The 20,458-nt window shown below is 36.9% G+C and overlaps 1 protein-coding gene across 1 annotated transcript in view; it reads right to left on the bottom strand.

Annotated features, from left to right (window-relative positions):
- csf1b (colony stimulating factor 1b (macrophage)) overlaps positions 1–13,694 on the bottom strand; it is a 39,401-nt gene extending 25,707 nt beyond the window's left edge. The window contains exons 1-5 of the mRNA XM_067393969.1: positions 13,518–13,694; positions 10,817–10,930; positions 10,659–10,721; positions 9,405–9,575; positions 1,452–1,638 (exon numbers count right to left, since the gene is read on the bottom strand). Of these exons, the coding sequence (XP_067250070.1) occupies positions 1,452–1,638; positions 9,405–9,575; positions 10,659–10,721; positions 10,817–10,930; positions 13,518–13,556 (574 nt within the window). The 5' untranslated portion in view covers positions 13,557–13,694. The remainder of the gene's footprint in view (positions 1–1,451; positions 1,639–9,404; positions 9,576–10,658; positions 10,722–10,816; positions 10,931–13,517) is intronic.
- Positions 13,695–20,458: the final 6,764 nt, after the last annotated feature.

Raw genomic sequence — 20,458 nt, 5'->3', positions numbered from 1 at the left:
ACATGTCTGTGAAAGGAAGCATGTGTGGAAGTTAAAGTTAAGATATATATATAAATATGTTTATAAGATTTTATTTTTTTTATACTTTTAATAACAGGACATTTTGAGGTTTAACTTCATTTGAGTTCTTTTGGGGGGGGGGGAGTCTGGACTCAATAAAAGTTGAATTCAGCAATTGTAATGTGAATTAATGTCTTCAAGTTCAATTAGTAGTAGATTTATCATAGTGGTAAGTATCAGGTGAATGAGTAGTAGATGACGCTGTGGTTGAATACTATGTAAAGAAAATTACAATTGTAGAAATAATAGTTTGAAGTGGAAAGGTTTAAATGTTTGACTTCTGGGTTAAAAATATCCAGATAATAATAATCTACTCGTATCACTACTCATACAGCCCTTTGTATGTGAAAGGGGAACCTTTTCTCTGCAACATCAATCATACTGATATCCCAATCAAACATAAAATCAATCGATCCAACCAAAAATTCTGCATACTGAGATGATTACAATCAAAACCCTCAGGCCTGGTTTCATAGACAGGGTTTAGATCAAGCCAGGTTAGACCTTAGTTCAATAAAGACATTTAAGTTGCTTTTATAAATATGCCTTAGGGAAAAACAAAAACAAAAAAAACAGTACTGTTATGCATCCTGAGACAAAACAATGACACTGGCATATGTTAAGATATGCTTTCAGACAGTTAAAACAGCTCAAACATGCATTCAAGAGTGAAGCTTTGCATCTCTAGCACCATTTGCAGGCTTCACAACATCTCCACATTAAGAAATTTTCAACATTTAAACTTTTGTACTACTACTGTATATTTTAATTCTACTTGGTTGTAGATTAAACCCATTTTTAAAGGCAAATGGACAAATGCCATATAAAGATTTACTTCAAATAAATGCCTATTAATTGTAATTATTATAATATACTAATTATTATTCTTGCTAGGTCCCCACAAATCAAATGGGAAGTTGTGTGAATTATGCAAATGAGGTCCCCACAAATCAAATGGGTAGTTGTGTGAATTATGCAAATGAGGTCCCCACAAATCAAATGGGAAGTTGTGTGAATTATGCAAATAAAATGCAAATTAGGTCCCTATAAGACATGTTAATTCGATTTTTCGTAAGTCCCCATAACACATGGTAAAACCATTACATCATCAATTCAGACATCTGAAGGCGTGTATAAGTTAACAAAGCTATGGTAAGTATCCCTGATTTTTTTCATGCCTCTAGTATCTTTAGAAAGGGTGGTCCCCACAAGTGATGATCATAAAGTTGGTCCCCATCCAACATGGAAACCAGTATGTGTGTGTGTGTGTGTGTGTGTGTGTGTGTGTGTGTGTGTGTGTGTGTTTGAATATCATCTCAATCATCTCAAAAGTTTACTAGTGTACCTGTTTCTTTTTCCATGTGGCCGAAAGAATGTGTGTGTGCATTCACCTGTGCTAGTGGATAGCGGTGTCACAGTAGGAGTTACATTGCTGCTATACTCTTGCTCGCAGGTCCAGTTAACAGAGGTGTTAGTGGATGAGATGAGGTGCAAGTAGAGGGACAGAACCTCCTCGACTCTTTGAAGTGCTTGGACAGGAGTCTCATTGAACTGTTTCTCGAATGCTATGGGGTCTTCCTGCAGAGGGTCAGAGTGAAAGCGAACACCAAATATAAATAATGAGATGTAGTTTAACATTGTGGATCTTAAAGGGATAGTTCACATAAAAATGTCAATTCTGTCATCATCTACTCAACCTCATGTTGTTCAAAAACCATGACTTTCTCTTTTTTTCAGCAGGGCACAAAGCTCTCAAGCTTCAAAAAGAAAACAAAAGTACCCTCAAAGTATCATAAATGTGGTCCATCCTTTGTGAAAAAGAAGTGTGTTTACTTGTATTGAATGTGCACTTGTAGTGTACGTGAAATTTAATATATACTTTAAAGAAAAACTATACTTGTAGATAATATAATATTAATGAAACAGCCCACTGTTTAAGTAAACTTAAAGAGGAGTATACACTTGCATGACTGTTTGTTAACACACTTAAGTACATTTCATGTCAAAATAAAAGTTTTAGGGCCAGATTTACTAAACAGGGCAAATTAGCTTGAAATTAGCCACATTAGCTACACATTAGTCAAATTAGCTACTGCTGACGCACAAAATAAAGAACACAGACGTAGTCAAATCATTTACATAATGGCCAACGCAAGCAACAATTGCAGCCATGTCGCAAAATGGGTTAAGGCATGCTTTTTTTGGATGTTAAATAATGACCAGCGCAAACATTAGTAAATCGCATTGTGTGATTCATTTAAATACTCTCCTCCCATACATTTTGCATGGAAACTTCTACAAATGCATAAGCAATAAGGTCAGCTGCAAAAACAACTCAGTCCATGCCTTTTCAGCGCTAATTTTGCACTGCATGTCTTTAGTAAATCAAGACAGTCGTTTTTTTAACACCAAATAAGAGGGTTTGCGCTGGCGTAAGCAGTTAGTAAATCTGGCCCCATAAGTACATTTTTAATCATTATGTTTAAATATTTTTTGTCCTGCTTTGAAGTACATTTATTTTGATGTGTTGAATACCTACTTGAACACATGTGAAGTAGCCAACTTGATTATAATTTTAAACATATTACGTGTAAAGTTACTATTTAAATAAACTGTATCTTAACAAACGTGTGCTTACAAATATTGAATTACTTGACATACAAGTTTCAATAGAAATTACATCAAAGCTTATTTCAGTTTAAAATAAAATGCTTCAGCATATTCAGCAGTAAATTTTATATAAACAATAGGAGTAATTATGAAATTACAAATAAAGATGTTCTTAAGACTTAAGTGGTTTAAAAAAGCACTTTTAAGTCCAGCTAACTGATTTGATTGATTTCAGCTATCTAATATTGAAACTATAATATATTTTCATCGAATTGCAATTCACATGCTGAAATAGTGTCTAAACATATTATATTTAAGTATATTCTTTTAAAATATATCCCTAAGTAGTATTATTTTTATGCTAAAGTGTACTTCCTTTTTACAAGAGATATGACTTGTTTGAGGAGCAGAAATTTAATTAAAAGTCATTGTTCACTAAATGTCTTGATATCAGTTATAAATGCGATTGAGTCTTGGGAAAGTAGTGGTGTATGTTTGGAGAATTAATTATTCTTTTGATTCAGATCTATTTAATGAATCTGTTAGTACAGTTTTCAAAGTGTCTGAATGATTTGTTCACAAATTATCTGGTTCTCACATTAAAATGATTCAATGATCCTGTCAACCACTGGAAGGGAAGATTAATGGATTACTTTTGGTTTGTTTCAAGCTTCTGATGACTTGGATATTGTGCATGTGAGTCTTTTGGACTACTTTCATGACACGTTATAGTGATTGTGTTTTCTTTTTGAAGCTTGAATGTTGAAAGACTTGAAAGACTTGCATTGTCTTCCACAAAAGAAAAAAGGTCATGTGTAAATGATGACCATTTTTTAAATAATTAAATGTTTAAGATAAACCAGCAAAAAATCAATTTTAAAAATATAAAATGTAATAAATATTTAAAATTATTTAAAAATATATGTAGAATTATCATAATGTGCATTATACATCATTCAAAAGTTGATGGTTGATGAGATTTTTTATATATATATATTCTCTCTCTCTCTCTCTCTCTCTCTCTCTCTCTCTCTCTCTCTCTCTCTCTCTCTCTCTCTCTCTCATTTATATATATATAAAATTATAAGTGTGTAAAATTATAAGTCTCTTATAAAACCAAAGCTGAATTTATACATGAAAAATAAAAACATTTGAAGTTCAAATTGTCAAGTACATAGCAGGTTTATAGATTGGCATCAGTATACTTCCTCCTTTTCATCTAAAGGGGGAATCCCTATGATTTAATATTGGAAAGGCATTCCTGCTTAAAGCTTAAAGGTGTGGTTCATTGCGATTTCACATTTTTAACTTTGGTTAGTGTGTAATGTTGCTGCTTGAGCATAAACAGTATCTGCAAAGTTACAGGACTGAAAGTTCAATGCAATCAGAGATATTGTCTTTTAAAGTTATGATAGTTTAATGCCTACAAAAACAACCGGTTTGGACTACAACGAGCTTCTTCCCGGGTTGGTGACATCATAAACCCTGCAAAACACCCCCCCCGGGAACACGCAACAAAGTGGGCGAGGCCATGCGGCACGGCATAATGGAAACGGAAGAGTTGTGTACACCGGACGCAAGTGATGCGATATAAGATGATAGAAACCATTATAATAATCAGCGATATTGTCTACACTGGATGTGGCGCTGAAGACAGCTTCCAGAATCTACACGAGTTCAATGCTGGATTTGCACAAAAGCTATTACTGAAAGAAGCAGTTCCCACTTTAAAAGCAGTAGCTGCAGTTTATCGGCCCCAAACTGTAAGTACATTTTATTGTTTGTACATGTCTTTTAAATGTATAGTTATGCTGCTATTTTTGGTTGCATCAAGGACTTAAACAAAGACCAAAGTGTTTTGGCTTCGCTAGCCAGTTAGCTAAATTCTATTGCATGCTTCTCCAACAAACGCCAACAAACACTAACAAACTTCTATGTTCATAGACAAACAGTTGTTCATGCTATAATTAAACGCTTCCTTTACAAAAATGCTACTATGAATTTGGCTACAGTAAAGCTTTAATCAGGATAAAACTGTATATTGAAAGCTAATAAACAGCAGTGACAGCATATCTTAACACTTTGACACAAATAATAAAATTAAATACCATTCATAAATGTCCATAAATGTCCGATTGACACTTCAGCGAAACACAACACACTGGGCCAACTAACCAATCTGAACACATTGTGTATTTTGTAGGGAGTGGTATAATAGAACCAGGAAGTCAAACGAGCCGTTCAAATGACAATGGAAACAGAGGTGTAAAATAAAGGTAAAATATTTGAAAAATACAGTTTAAAAATAAATAAGAATCCTAAGCATTAACCAGTAAATGCATGACTGTTTCGCCAATCATTCTTACATATTCGGATCTTTATGGACCCGGATCTATATCTTACATGGAAGGATTTCAATCTGTCGCAATAATATAAAACTCCTCTGATATTAGATTAACAATTACAGAAGAATAAAATAAATCATATTTTGTTATCTTTTGGAGCTTGAAAGGGCTCCGTTTGAGCAGATGTTTTATGACATCATCACTGTCCTCTTCAGAGCTCATTTCCCAGTAAATTCAGCAAATAATAGGCTAGTTTTATGTTCGAAGTCACAAATATGAGTCCATTCGCGATCTCAAACATATTCTCAAAACTATATAAATTTTCAACATCTTCAAAATCAATATTTCGATCACTAACAGCTTCACCAGATCCATCCAGTAAGAGTTACAGTCATATTTTATTGCGTTTAGTACTTTGCAGTAAAGCGCTGAGCCATTTCATGTTTTTCTTATTATTTAGTTTTCTGTCTGAATGAGTTGTCAATTCAGCATTGTGTATCAGACATTGCCACCTTGTGGAATAAAGGTAAATTGCACTTATTCCATCATCTAAGATTCAATTATTGTCGTGAAGAAAAAATATACTGTGGCGACCAGGGCGGGCGAGAGCCGTGAGGGAACGGCGCGAGGCCGGTGAAGCTCATTAACACTCGCGCCACCGGCCTCGCGCCGTTCGCTCACGGCTCTCGCCCGCCCTGGTCGCCACATATACGTACACTCATACACTCGTTAGCGACCCTAAACAATTTTTACAAAAAGTGAATATAAAAATAGGCATTCTTTTATAATTTTATGATCTTTATAATGAATTGATTGAGGAATACCATGAAGGTTGATGTCTAACTTTAAAACTTTAAAAAATGAACAAGGAGGAGGGTAGTGAATGACGTCCCGGGTCACTAAAGACCCGAGGTATGCATTTAAGGGTTAAGATATGTTAAGATATGTTAAGAACTGCGCCCCAAAAACATAATCAAGCCTAGAAAAAAAAAAACACTGAACCACCCCTTTAAGTCAAGAAAAACAAATTGTCTTTTCAGTATTATCTTCAGCAAAGCTAGAGAAAAATGTTTCCTTAAGTGTAGTTTGAGTGGATCCCATAAACCACATGCTTTGCTTCATGTCACGAGAGATTATATTTTGATGAAGAGGTTGCAGAAAAAAAGAGTTTTTGCCTCATGCCACACTATTATGGTCACGAATGCAGCCTCTGTGGCTCCCTCCGATCACCACCTGTCCTGAGGGCTCCGTCACTGGAGTACTAAATTCATCACGTGCACACCTGATCCCCTTCTATAAAACGCGCTATAAAACAAACATACACACACACACACAGCGAAGTCTTGTTTTACCACAGCTGACATTTCTGACCCTTTGTTTTACTGTGTACGACCTTGGATTGTTTATTCTATTATGACATCGTGCTGCCTGCCCATCTGACTCCTTGCCTGTTTATCTGGATACCACTAGTTCTGTCTGCTGCCAGCCCCGACCCTGTGCCTGTCCCTTCGTTACGTTTATGCCTTGTCTGTGATACTGTTGTTGCCGGTGATTTACCCTTGCCTGTTATACTACGATTGTCTACAATAAAGCTGCACATGGATCCCATGACTTCTGACCCTTTGTTACAATTATGCATGGAGTTTCAGTAATGGTGTTGTCAATAAATCACCAAAAGCTCTTTACTGGGAATAAAGGAAATACAGCATGTTGAACAAATGTACAGAGGCTGTAAAATGCCCTTTTCACATAAGAAGTATGACAAAGTAACAGCATGACTTCTTTATATTTCTTATACTTGAACCACATTTCTCACGCACATGATATACGACACCAGCTGCCAGATGGAAAAATTCTCAAGCTGACTTTGAAGAAATAATTTTTTAAATGAATGGAAATGTGTACATATTTGACAGGGTTGTAAGTAAACCAATCAACAATGCATAACTATCTTTATGAGCTTAAAAAGAAACTAATATATCCTCAGACATATAGCTTTACTTTTATGACTTTTAAGGGTTTTACTGGAGATCTGTTGCTCTCACGACAAGAATGTATGAGGCGTGCAGAAAGCTATGGACCAAAATGTGCTTGAGTGATGTTTCTGAATATTTCATCAAAGAGTGAATCAGATTTAGCCTTTCATTTTGTAATAGAGCAATATTATATAGAAAACACAACCAACTCCAGACTGATAAAGAATAGCGTTAGTTCTGGAAGGTCACGTTAGTCAAGCTCGCATCGACTCACAGCTGATCGACGTCTACCTATAGAAATACGACACTTATCTCAGCATCCCTATATATAGGTTCAGTATTATCAGCAGCTTTATCATGTTGCTCAGGAGCTAATTACCCTCCTCCATCCCTAGCTCCTCTCGTCCAGTCAGGACTTGGTCTCTTATATGCTTCTTCGAATCAGAATCATTTCTTGAATCATGCTGTTAAATTAAATTATTTGCATTAAGGACATTAATGATATCTGAATACCTTTATGTGTTTAACTCAAAGGATTTGAAATGCTCGCCTGTGAAACCCAACAGTTGACATAAGAAAACATTAAAGTGTCATTGTTCTCTCTCTAGCAACCTAATCCTTTAAAGGCAACACTTTACAATAAGGTGATCAAATACACTGCCCGGAAAAACTTAAAATACTTAAGAATCTATGAATGGATCATTATTAGAGTGATTATTATGTTTCTAGAATGTTATATGTTTGGCAACGGTTCTTTTAACCCTTAAAGATGGAGTGTGTATAGCTTTTCATTTCTTAGACAACCATGTAGGAAGACACATCATGGCCATATTCCAGGATGACAATGTCAAGATTCACCAGGGTTAAAATTGAGAAAGAATGGTTCCAAGAGCATGAAGAATCATTTTCACACATGAATTGGCACCTAATTAAGGTCCAGACCTTTATTTTATTGAAAGTCTTTGGGATGTGCTGAAGGAGACTTTACAGAGTGCTCACCTCTTGCATTGTCAATACAAGATCTTGACCAAAAATGTATGCACCTCTTGATGGAAATAACATCCCAACATTTATTTCCAATATGAACCACCAGTGAACAATACATTTTCACCATTAAACATGGTTGGTAAATGTTCATTTCTACAGCCTACCAATAGATTTTTAATATTCAAAGTTCCATGTGTTAAAACGTTGCTCAGTAACTATACTTTTTAAATGCTATTAAAGTAGATAACACCTTACATCAAGATTACATTCAGTAACAATACTTATTGCAGTGAACAATAGCCTTCTTTTACTGCACTTATTAAGCAAATGAAAATACACAGTGATTAACTCAGAGGTGGCATGAATGTATCTACACTGCAATTACAATTGCATAAATAATGTCATGAGATTGTTTTGACACACCATTTTTAATATAGAAATATGAAATGATACTTATAAAGTGTCTTATAAAGATCTTAATAAGAGAGTCATTGAATCAATCATTCAACCAATTCATTCAAAACGGCTTGAGTTGAAGCTGTTTCATCGAGCCCCTCCTCAGTGTACAGCAGTGGACAGAAAGCCAAATTAGCTAACCTAATACCCTAATGCCCTATGGGCAAACAAACTCATTAAATATCCAATGTATTATAGTTAAGCTGTTCTGACAGCATAAGTCAAAGCATTTGTCAGTTGCATCTTGTTCCGTTTTCAAAACAATTCAGTCTTTTCAATATAAAAGTCTTCACTACTGACTGACACACTCATAAAGATAGACTTTGCCGCCATCTAATGGCGTAATAATGTGACTTCTGTTGCTGTTGATGGTCAGGGACTATTTTTTCCGGTGGAAGGAAGGCTTTAGTGAAAGTTTACTTCATGAAAGTTGCATTGATACATGTTTTTGGCTTTAATATTTGTATTGTGTGGTAACCATTTTATAAAAGCAATAAGGTACTTGAGGTTAGTGCTGTATCGTGAATAAGTCACGGCTGAAGTGCGTTGTTATGCACAATGTGAAGCGGAATGCCTTCAACCCCTTGAGACAGCACAGCCTCGAGTACCTTATTGCTTACTTAATTACACTTTAAAAATAAAGTTTCCAAAAGGGGTTTTCACAGCGATGAACTTTATGTACTGTAAAGTAAATTTTAATAAACCTAAGAATATTTTACCACTTCAATAAACCTTTGTGCAGTGGAAGGATTCCATTAAAGGTTCTTCATAAAACCATCAATGCCAATAAAGAACCTTTATTTTTAAGAGTGAAACTAAACGTCATTGTAAGGTGTTAACAAATAATATTTTATTGTTGTTGTTGTTGTTATGAAATAACAACTCATGAACTAATTCTAAGGTAGCCTAGAGAACCTTGTTAAGATGTTTTGTCCCTGAGATCAAGATATGTGATTGTGAGTGCACACACCTCCAGTTCCTCATTCAGTGAAGGTATGCAGTGCTGGGAGTAGATGTTGAGAATGAGGTTCTGTATGGAGACCACTGCTTGAGCACTTCCTGAGCCCCGCATGTATTTGAAGTGGACGTTGAACAGTTCAAGCACCCTTGGCAGAGTAGCCTTCACATAACACACCATGCTCTAAAAGACAAAAAGGTTTAGAGAAAATCAGAGAACAAAATCTGGCACATTAGCACGTGCACTTCACTTTGCTTTCAAAAGAGAACAGGCAGCTGGCTTTGCTGATATCAACGTATTGTACTTTGTGAATCATATTCTGCAAAATGGGTAAGACTCTACAAGAAGTTTCCATTAATTTGACAAATGGAAGGATGCAGCCTCTGAATTGTGACAAAGCTAAATAAATTATTATTTTATCATGTTTACACAGCGCACACCTCACATAACACCTCTGTACTTACTCCTGATTTCTCTCAACTTAGGACAGGAGAGCTTTCAGTCAATAAATGGGAAAACAAATTAACTTGAAAAAACAAATTTGAAAAAGTAACTCAGATATTTTGTTGTAAATTTAAAAGTAATTGGGTTCCTTGCAGCTGTCGCCTTTGGCTTGCTTAGTTGGGGACATTTGACTTGATACTTGATATTCAACAGTGCTTTGATCTGCCTGCATTGACATTATTGTTTAAGAGCTGCTGTGCAGCCTCAATTATATACCAGTTATCACTGTAAAGCTGCTTTGACACAATCTGCATTATAAAAAGTGCTATATAAATAAAGATGTGAAAAAAGAAGAAAAAAAAAGTAATGCATTACTTTACAGGTTTCTTGAAAATAGCAATCTGATTACGTAACTCGCATTACTTGTAACACGTTACCCCGACACTGCTTACCGTAATGTTACTATTGACTAAATGCTTCAGATTTAAGAACCTAAATCAAAGTTCAGAAGTTTGGACTGTCTACAGAATAAAAAGACTGTTACATACTCAATGGTGCCAACAGAGACATCAAAGATCTACATCAAAATGCATACTGAATTCAACCATGTCATGGATGCCACAACGGAAATCTCATCTATTAGTGATGACACTTTGGAGTGACCATCTAATCTAAAACACACCTCCAACGTTGATGCATTTCCAAGGGCAGATTCAAACCAGAAGACCTTGGAATAGAATCTTGTATTGTGGAAAAAGCACAATCCTGTTTTTAAACATTAATATAAAAGCAGAGCAAGATAATGTTTAAAGACACTCTTACCAGGTGTTTTCTCTCAATGAATGTATATGTGATTGAACAGCCAGTCCGCAACTGGTTACTAATCTGAAGAGTAAAAAGACATGAGCTGAAAAGTTAGGAGATATGCTACATTTGAAATCAAAGCTCCCTTGAAGCTTTATTGAGATGTGATTCTTCACCAGTTGTTTTAGTTGAAGCAGGTGGTCCATGGTTATGGCATGTTTGCAAGGACCAGGGATGTCCATCATGGAGAGGGGAATGCACAGTAGCATGAGAACACACACATTCTTCCCCTATAGTGAAAGCAAAGAAAATACATACACACACACAGTCTGATAAATATAAATATGAATTAATATTAATATATTTTATAAAATATATATTTAATATATTAATATTAATCCATATTTATATTTATCAGACAGTAATATATATATATTATTATATTATTATTATATATATATTAGACAAAATTGTTGGTACCCTTGATAAATAATATATCAAAGATGATTTTAAAAATAAATGACATGTTGAATAAAACACGTTGGCCACAATTATTGGCACCCCTAGAATTGTTTATGAGTAAAATATCTCTGAAGTATATTCCCAGTCATATTTACATTTTTTAGCACATCAGGGTGACTAGGAGCATGAAATTATCCTGCCATGGCTTCCTGTTCCACATGAGTATAAACATGAGGAAACACAAAGGCCAAATTCCCTTAATCATTCATCACAATAGGTAAAACCAAAGATTGTTGATCTTCACAAAATAGAAAATGTCTGTAAGAAAATAGCTAAAGCGTTGAAAATCCCCATTTCCACTATCAGGGCAATAATTAAGAAGTTTCAATCAACTAAAGATGTTACAAATCTGCCTGGAAGAGGACGTGTGTCTAAATCGTCCTAATGTGCGGTAAGGAGGAAAGTCTGAGTGGCCAAAGACTCTCCAAGGATCACAGCTGGAGAATTGCAGAGATTAGTTGAGTCTTGAGTCTCAGAAAGCCTTAAAAAATGATCAAACAGCACCTACATCCCCACAAGTTGTTTGTGAGGGTTTCAAGAAAAATCATCTGCTCTCATCCAGAAACAACCTCCAGTATATTCAGTTGTCAGAAAAGACTGAAACTTCAAACTGGACCGGCTTCTACGGTCAGATGAAATAATAAAAAAAAAAGAGAGTCTTTTTGGCAGCAAACCCACCAGATGGGTTTGGTGCACACATGTATAAAAAGTACCCCATGTCCACGGTTAAATATACTGCGGGATCTTTAAAGTTGTGGGCCTATTTTTCTGCTGGAGGTCCTGGATATCTTGTCTTATATATATGGTATCATGGATTCTGTCAAATACAAACAGATAATAAATCAAAACCTGACCACTTCTGCTAGAAATCCAATAATGGGCCATGGTTGGATCTTCCATCAGGACAATGATCCAAAACAAACATCAAAACCAACACAAAAATGTGTAAATGAGCACAAAATGAAGCTCCTGCCATGGCCATCCCAGTCCCCTGACCTGAACCCTAAAGAAAATTAGTGGGGTGAACTGAAGAGAAGAAGCACCAACATGGAGCTGGGAATCTGAAGGATCTGTTGAGATTCTGCATGAAGGAACGGTCTCTGATCTCTTGTCAGGTGTTCTCCAAACTCATCAGGCATTATAGGTGAAGACTCAGAGCGGTTATCTTGCCAAAAGGAGGTTGCAAAAAGAATTGAATAAAAGGGTGCCAATAATTGTGGCCAATGTGTTTTGGAGAAAAACACTTATTTTTATAATGTGATTTTCCCCCCACTTTGAATTCTTTTCCTTCAATGAAAGGTTAGATTTTTGCTAATTTTATGAATTAATGATCAAAAGGATAAAAAAACAATGCAGATTCATTTTTACAGTCATCTTTCATTATATTTATCAAGGGTACCAACAATTTTGGCCATGACTGTGTATATATAAATATATATATATATATAAATATATATATATATATATATATATATATATATATATATATATATATATATATATATATATATATATATATACATACATACTGTTATCTTCCAACTACTGTCATGAAAGCATTTTCTTGCAAGTTGAGCTCATTGTTGGAAAATCAAAATGAAGAATTACTGTCTTTTTTTGCCAGGTATGTCACTGGCAGCTGTCTTCCCTCACTATCAATATATCTTTTCTCTTTCTTTCTTTATCTTCCTTTCCTTCTCTCTATCAGCACTGGATCCTGCTGCTTTTGACATTTCTACATCTGCTCCATCTTTTTGAAATTTCTTTTGATATTTTTTTTTTATTTGAGGCAAGGAATGTCATAACTTTAACAGCCAGCATACACAAAACAATAACTTTTGTTCAATCCTGATCATGATTCATATGCAGAGATTTATTTAACCACAGTCCAGTCACATTTCTGCCAATTAATACAAAAAAGAAACGTATCTTAAGCTATTAAGCTACAAAAATGCACACAATGCAAATGACAAAAAGTTGTTTGTTTGTTTGTTTTTTTTTCAATTTTTGTTATATGTTTTGTCATTTTAAGATGTTTTAGCTGTGCAGAAAGGTAAACTGAATATCTGTTGACAATGTAGCACAAGCAGATGTATCATATCAGTGTATGTGTTGACGTCACCATGAATGTGAAAATGTATCTAAAAGAAGCATCTTTGAAAATATGCAAGAAATCTGGGATCAAAGAAATGCATAAATACCAGCACTTCATCTCCCCTGAATACCATCTTAACGAAGTTAAAAAAAAAAAAAAAAAAAAGTACTCCAGAAAACAATAACATGTCTTTTTGTATTCTTTTGAAGAGATGTGTTTCCAACTTTCAGAAGGACCATATGAAGACCTTTCAAGCCTACCTTGGTTTTGTAGAAGTGAAGGGGTGTAGGGTTGTTCATCTGGCCCACCGATCCAGCAGGAGAAGATTACAATCCTCAGTTAGATGCATTTGAGCAGATCCAGGTGATGTTTTGCAGTGAAGACTTGAAGCAGAATGACACAAAAGCTCGCAACAGAATCCATCCACCATCTAAATTAAAGCACACTGACCCAGGCATTGACTTTAATGCACAATCTTGTCAAGCATGGAACAATGGTCAAACAACTAGTGTCTAGTGAATTTTCTCACAGGAACTCTCTCTTTCCCTTCCCTTCACCCCCTCCTTGTCTTTTTTTTATTAACTTCTTCTCCGCCTTTTCATGCCCACACCTCTCTCATCCTCTCTATTTCTTACGTTCTCATGTTTCATAATGGATTTATGAAAGCAAGGTTTCCTGCTTATATATGTTTTTAAATTTAAATACATGGCATGCCTATGCATTAAACATGTCAAAAGCAATTATTTGATTTCAGCCTCAGGATATTTCTCTATCCCTCACACAAACCCCCTATGACTCTAGTGTCACTACACTGTAAAAAATTACCGTGATTTTAACAGTAAAAGACTGTAAAAATGCTGCAGTGAAAAACTGTTAATCGGTTTACAGAAAGTTTCCATACTATATACGGTGAATAACTGTAATAGATCTAACGGTACATTTAATGTAATTTTACAGTAAAATACCGTTAAATTCACAGTTTTTGAAAGTGAAAAATAACAATTCATTGTAAAATTTACAGTGAAAAACCGTAAATTGACATTCCCATAATTCCCTGCGTAACACTTCACATTTGATATATTTTTGTTGAAATAACTGTTTCTTCTTAGTTTTTCTCATTTTTTTCTAATCAGTTATGTACATTAGGGTTTTATGTTACATCTAATGTTGTTAAATTAATGTTTATTGCATTTTTAAAATTTCATGCATGTTACCATGATGGTGTTTAGTGTGTGTGTGAATGACACTGTGTGCACCTTCTATATATTAATGTTGTCCTTCTCAGCTTGTGGAAAAGCTGCTTGTGATGAACTTTGATTCATCATGTGACTCTTATCACCACTGTGTTTGGTGACTGTCAGTGTATTATAAAGGTACAAAACTAATATTAGTACTTCATTAGGTTGGTAAATTAACATTATATCAGTTAATGAAATATGTTATTTTACTGTAAATTTTACTGGGATTTTTTTTACAGTGTACTGAAATCCAATGTTAAATATACATATTTAAAATGTAAAATTCACATGTAACTCCGTAAGTATGTTTAAGGTTTGATGTCATTTACAGTATTGTTCTGGTAACCACAGCTGCCGGTATTTTTCCGTAGAAACAACAGGATTTTTTTTTACAGTGTAGACTTAATCAACTATTAATCTATCTACCTGTTTGTGGTCTGTTTTCACACCATTTTTTCTTTTCTTTTTTTGACATGCTGATGCTTAGATGTTCTCCATCTTCCTGTGATAGATTTGTACTTTCTGAAGCATGCTGAGAGACATCTTAACATATTAACTGTCAGAGCAAAAGTCATTGCTCTCAAGAGACAGGAAAAGTGTTTACCACAGGCTTAGTTCAACATTAAAGAACAAGGTATCAATCATAAATTTTGGTATTTCCAGGGCTCCATGAAACATGAAAGAACAACAGTTTTCTGATGGCTTGGTAATATTTAATGTTGACTGCAAGTATGAGTCAAGAATTAATGTGAGCTGGCTGTCGTTGCCAACACACACAATGAAGACAAAAGGGTTTTCCAAAATATAAATTCTTTTCTAAACAAAACAAAACATTCAGGAGATTGCTTGGAGAACAATAAGAGCAACACAAACCACACATAATGCAAATGAGAACCAAAAAAGAGAAACTGAAACGTAGGGAGTATATATCTGATTCAAACTAGAAGAAAGAAACAGGTGAGCATAATCAAATAATCAATAAGTAACCATAGAAACAAACTAGCAACATTAATCTGGGGCTTGGCAGATTGAGCTGATGGAAGTGAGGACAAAGGTGGAGCCAGAAGGAAGGAGGAGCCCGATGGAGCCGAAGGGGGGAAGGGACGAGGCATAGCTGGACGAGGCGCAGAAGTCCACGACACAACCAGGGTGATGACTAACCAAGGTGGAGCCAAATGGATGATGAGCCAAAGAAGTGTGGAGCTAAAGCCAAGTTCAGACTGCACGATTTTAGCCCCGATTTTGGCTCACCAACAGGTTTTGAGAAATCGCCGACAAATGCCCGAAATCACAGGCAAATCGGTGCTCATTCATGCAAGTGACAATCACGCAGTGTAAATGAGCAAAGACGCGATCTGAGAGATTCGCTGACAAGTCGCCGACACCCGTGAGATATTTGGCATGCTAAATATCTGGACCTGTCTGCGATTCAAAATCCTGCAGTGTGAAAAATGTTCTGACTGAAAACCACATTGGTGATGACCGACAGCCAATGAGAGAGCAAGATACAGAGCAGCGGGGAGTTCGGGGAGGAGTTATAGACCACAATATCAGCAAGCATGGCTTCGTACACATAAACATTACAATTATATCAAACAGAAACAAAGCACAAACATTTGCTTGACCATCCGCAACAGCAGCACATTGAAAAGTTATTTATTTACCTCCAACTCCCGTTGCAGAACACACAATCCACAGTCTCCCCAACCATTTCCTCCTCCATATTCTTCTTTTCTTTTTCTTGTTTTCGCTGCAAATCAGCACACAGGCAATTCGTATTGCAAGCTTCTTGCAATTTTTAATAATAATAATAATAATAACTCCGGTCTTGCCTGATATCGCGTTGTTTCCTTGTCACATCTCGCGTGACAAGGAAACTCATCTCAGTGACCCGACTACTTTGAAAATCGTGCAGTCTGAACTCGGCTTAAGGAGGAGACAACTGATTGACAGGCTGAGATGGAGTCTAGGGCTCGAAGCCCTGGGGTGGAGCGAGGGAATCCTCACACCAAGGCGAAGTTTGAGATAGACCCAAGGTGGATCTGAGTAGCTGGGCAGAGCAATCAAAGGAGCCAATGAGCTGAAGGGAGGCAGTGAAGGCAGGACTGAGGAATGTCATCCAATGTCATCATATATTCCCATAGCGACCAGATCCAGAAACCCTTCCTCAAATGTGGGCAAGGCTCCACTCCATGCCATTGATGTCCATTGTCACTAGTTGTTTTAGTCATGTGGTTTCCTTGTTCTGTTTTCTGATTGGGTCATTGTCTTGATGGTTCACAGGTTTTCATTGTTTGTCATTAGTCTCTTTATATAAATAGCCCTCATGTTTCTTTGTTCACTTGTCCAGCTTTGTTCATCTAACCCATTGTTTGGTAAGTCCATGTTAGCGAAGTCATGCAAAGCCAAGTCTTTGTTTTATATTTGATTATGTTTGGGAAATAAAGCTGCACATGTGTTTACAAATTTACTTGCCTGCATATTTGTTACATATGCTTGGTGGGCTAAGTCCAGGAATGCCCTCGATGGTCATATTGAGTGAGGAGGAGGAGGCAAATGAACAAATAATGAATTGAAAGTAAGCGGCAGCCCCTCATGAATGTTTGCCGCATAAATGAAAATAAAACAACAACATAAAATCCCAGGCCTGGTCCTCTCTTATCCTTCACTGTTGTCACTCCTCCTTTTATCCTTCTGGAGCTCCACCATGGGACTCGAGACCAGTGTGACTCACAGGTGTCACTTGCAGCAGTCGCTCCACTCGCTCTGCTCCCAGGGCTCTCTGCCTCACCCCAATTGTCACAATAAAGTCTTTATTAAACAAAACTACACACTCAGGAGACACTTGAAGAACAATAAGACCAATGGAAACCACACATAATGCAAACGAGAAGTGATAAAGAGTAAGTGAAACTGAGTGTATGTACCTGACACAAACAAAGGAAATGAGGAACAGGTGAACATAATCAAATAATCAATAAGTAACCATAGAAACAAACTAGCAAGGGGAACACAAACATAACATGTTCTCTATAAAGTACATTTGTCGTGTTATATCAAATGGAGATTATGATTAAAAAAATAACACAAAGTTTAATAAATAACAGACAAATGAGAACTGAAAAGACTGCAACTAAACACATGGTAAATGAGGGTAAAATGACAAACACCTGTGCAGATCAAATGAATCACCATGACAAATTGGATGACCAGTAATTTCCTACTACTAAATTCAGAAAAAAACAGAGATTGTAATTTTGGACAAAAAACTTCTTCATGTAATAACCTAGAATACGCCTTGACACTATCACAACGCAGCCCTGAAGTATCAGCAGAGATTGAGTAAACTAGATCATCCACTATGAAGGCCTCATCGACACAACAGCCCGTGGCACAGTTCCTCAACAAACCGTCCATACCGGTGTGATGAATACAATCCTTAACTGGGTGGAACTGGAATAAATACTTTGAATGTTGCGATCCCATCATACTTATAATATATTAAAAAGGGCTGGTAAGAGCAGGAAGCAGAAAGCAGGGAGGAGCATCCGTGGAGATGATGTGGAGTGGCCAGATAGATGTAGAAGACCTAGGACAACAGCCCATGGCACAGTCGAAAGAGAGGAGCCATGATGGTGAGCATCCAAGGTGGAACCTGAGTGCCTGAGGACTGAGGTGGAGCCAGTGTGACAGAGGAACTTGCTGAAGCTGTAGGGGTGAAGAGACGTAGCGCAGCAGAAGGCACAAGTCCATGGTACAGGTAGGATGACAACTGATCAAGGTGGAGCTGGAGGGATGAGCAGCCATGATAGTGATTGTTCAAGGTGGAACCTGATTGGCCAAGGACTGAGGTGGAGCCGTTGTGACCGAGGAACTCGCTGCATATGTACAGCAGAGCACAGCAGAAGCCACAGGTTTGTGGCATAGGTAGGATGACAACTGATCAAGGTGGAGCCAGAGGGACGAGGGAAACCGGTGGAGCCATAAGGCCGAGGATCTCTGGTGGAGCCGAGGGTGGGAGGAGCCAAGGCGGAGCCGACAGGTCAACGGGCCGAGATGGAGCAAAGGGATCAGAGACCGGAGGCGGAGCCGAGGGATCCTCTCGCTTGTGCATGACCTGAGGCTTCACAACACCACAAAGCATCACAGGGGAAGATGAAGGGCTGCAGGCATCCAGCTTAGGCAGGGCTGAAGGACTGTATAAGCTCTGTAAAAACCAGCAATGATGATGACAGTATAAATAACTCAGGGTGGGGCAGGGTGGGAGGCAGTATCACAGTGTTCCAGTCTATTAACGAGTCCTCACCAGTATCAATGTCCACCAATATTCCCTTTGGGACAGCTGTTGCCAGCTCACACCCCTGGTCAGACTCACAATGGGGCTTCAGTTCTGGGGCGTATGTTGGTGCTGTCATAACAGGTTCTGTATCCACGGTGGGCGGAAGCTCTCCACCTGCGGGGGCCTCTGGCATAGTTGTCTCCATGGTGAGGGGTGATGGTGGGCTGAGCTCTGTGTCTGTTTGTGCGACGTCTGTGAGTTGTGGCTGGACGAGGCTGCTCTCATCCTCTGCTTTGCCCACTGTGAATGCGGATCATTAACCCATAGTGCAAAGTTGATATAAGCCAGCAGGGATCACCACGGGGCATGATAAAGTGGAGATCTTTGTCCAGACCACACCGAAATCCCTCTATTAAACAGATGTCATCGCAGGTGGCACGATGGCAGATGTCAAGGAACTCCTCCATGTATAGCGGGTTTTCTGTGGGTTTTCTCTGGTACAGGAAAACTGTTGCTCCATCCAAACTTCTATTGCCCCTCATTGGGGCAACGTTGATAGACACAACGTCCATTCTTCTTCTCATTTCTGAGGGTTTGGTATTCTGTCATGTTATATCCAATGAAGAAATATAACAGAAAGTTTAATAAATAACTCAGAATAGAATGTCAACATGTGAGACAGTGTGCATAGCACAGACAATACCAGACAACTGTATCTGGTAAACTGAAAAATGTCATATAGGCTGATAAACTGTACCAGACATCCTGTAATGTTTAACATAATATAATATAATATAATATAATATAATATAATATAATATAATATAATATAATATAATATAATATAATATAATATAATATAATATAATATAATATAATATAATATAATATAATATAATATAATGCTCCAAAGATTTATATTATTTATTCCAGTTTTGTAAATGAGAAGGACACAGAATGGTGTGTTAAGCACTTCTGAGCATGAGATGAGCAGATCATATGTCTTGCATGTGTGCTTGATCTAAGGACAAACTGATGTAGGGCACTGAAGTTATCAGTTTGCAAACAAAAGGCGCATTTTGTTCTCTATTTTGACTGAACAACCCTGTATTAATTTTTACATTATCAAGAACTTTTTAAATAAAGAAATGCACATGTATATAACAGGGGGGTGTGTATGGCTTACTTCTTCTTCACAACAAATGAAGAATTACTGTCTTTATTCAAAAATACTTGGACTAGGTTATAAACAACAATAGACTGATGATGGGATATCTGACCTTGAACGTTAGGTTGTGAGGTTAGATCTACTATCTAACCCTTTCATGAATGGAGTTGCCTTAAGGGGAAGGGAATGTAAATCTTATGTATAATTACATTTCAGTATGATTTGGATAAACCTATGCTTGATATTTTCCTGGAATGTGCCTTTGAAAATGGAATATGCCTTTGGGAATGTCACATGCATGGACCAAACAGCATATCTACCATCTAATTTGGAAGACATCAGTGAGCTTCTTTTAAATTTAGCTGTGTAGTCAATAAATGCGGGTTATGATAGCTCAGATGAGACCTTTAGTCATATATTTTTTGGAAGGACAAATACAGGAACAATGGAAGGATGTTGTGTATGAATGCTCAGTGTCTGTCTGTTTGGTGACATAGGGCAGGTTTCATCACATTT

The sequence above is a fragment of the Chanodichthys erythropterus genome, chromosome 9, assembly GCF_024489055.1.
Source record: "Chanodichthys erythropterus isolate Z2021 chromosome 9, ASM2448905v1, whole genome shotgun sequence".
In the NCBI taxonomy this organism is placed as follows: domain Eukaryota; kingdom Metazoa; phylum Chordata; class Actinopteri; order Cypriniformes; family Xenocyprididae; genus Chanodichthys; species Chanodichthys erythropterus.
Note: the sequence above shows the minus strand (reverse complement) of the source record. Positions and strands in the feature narration are given on the sequence as shown.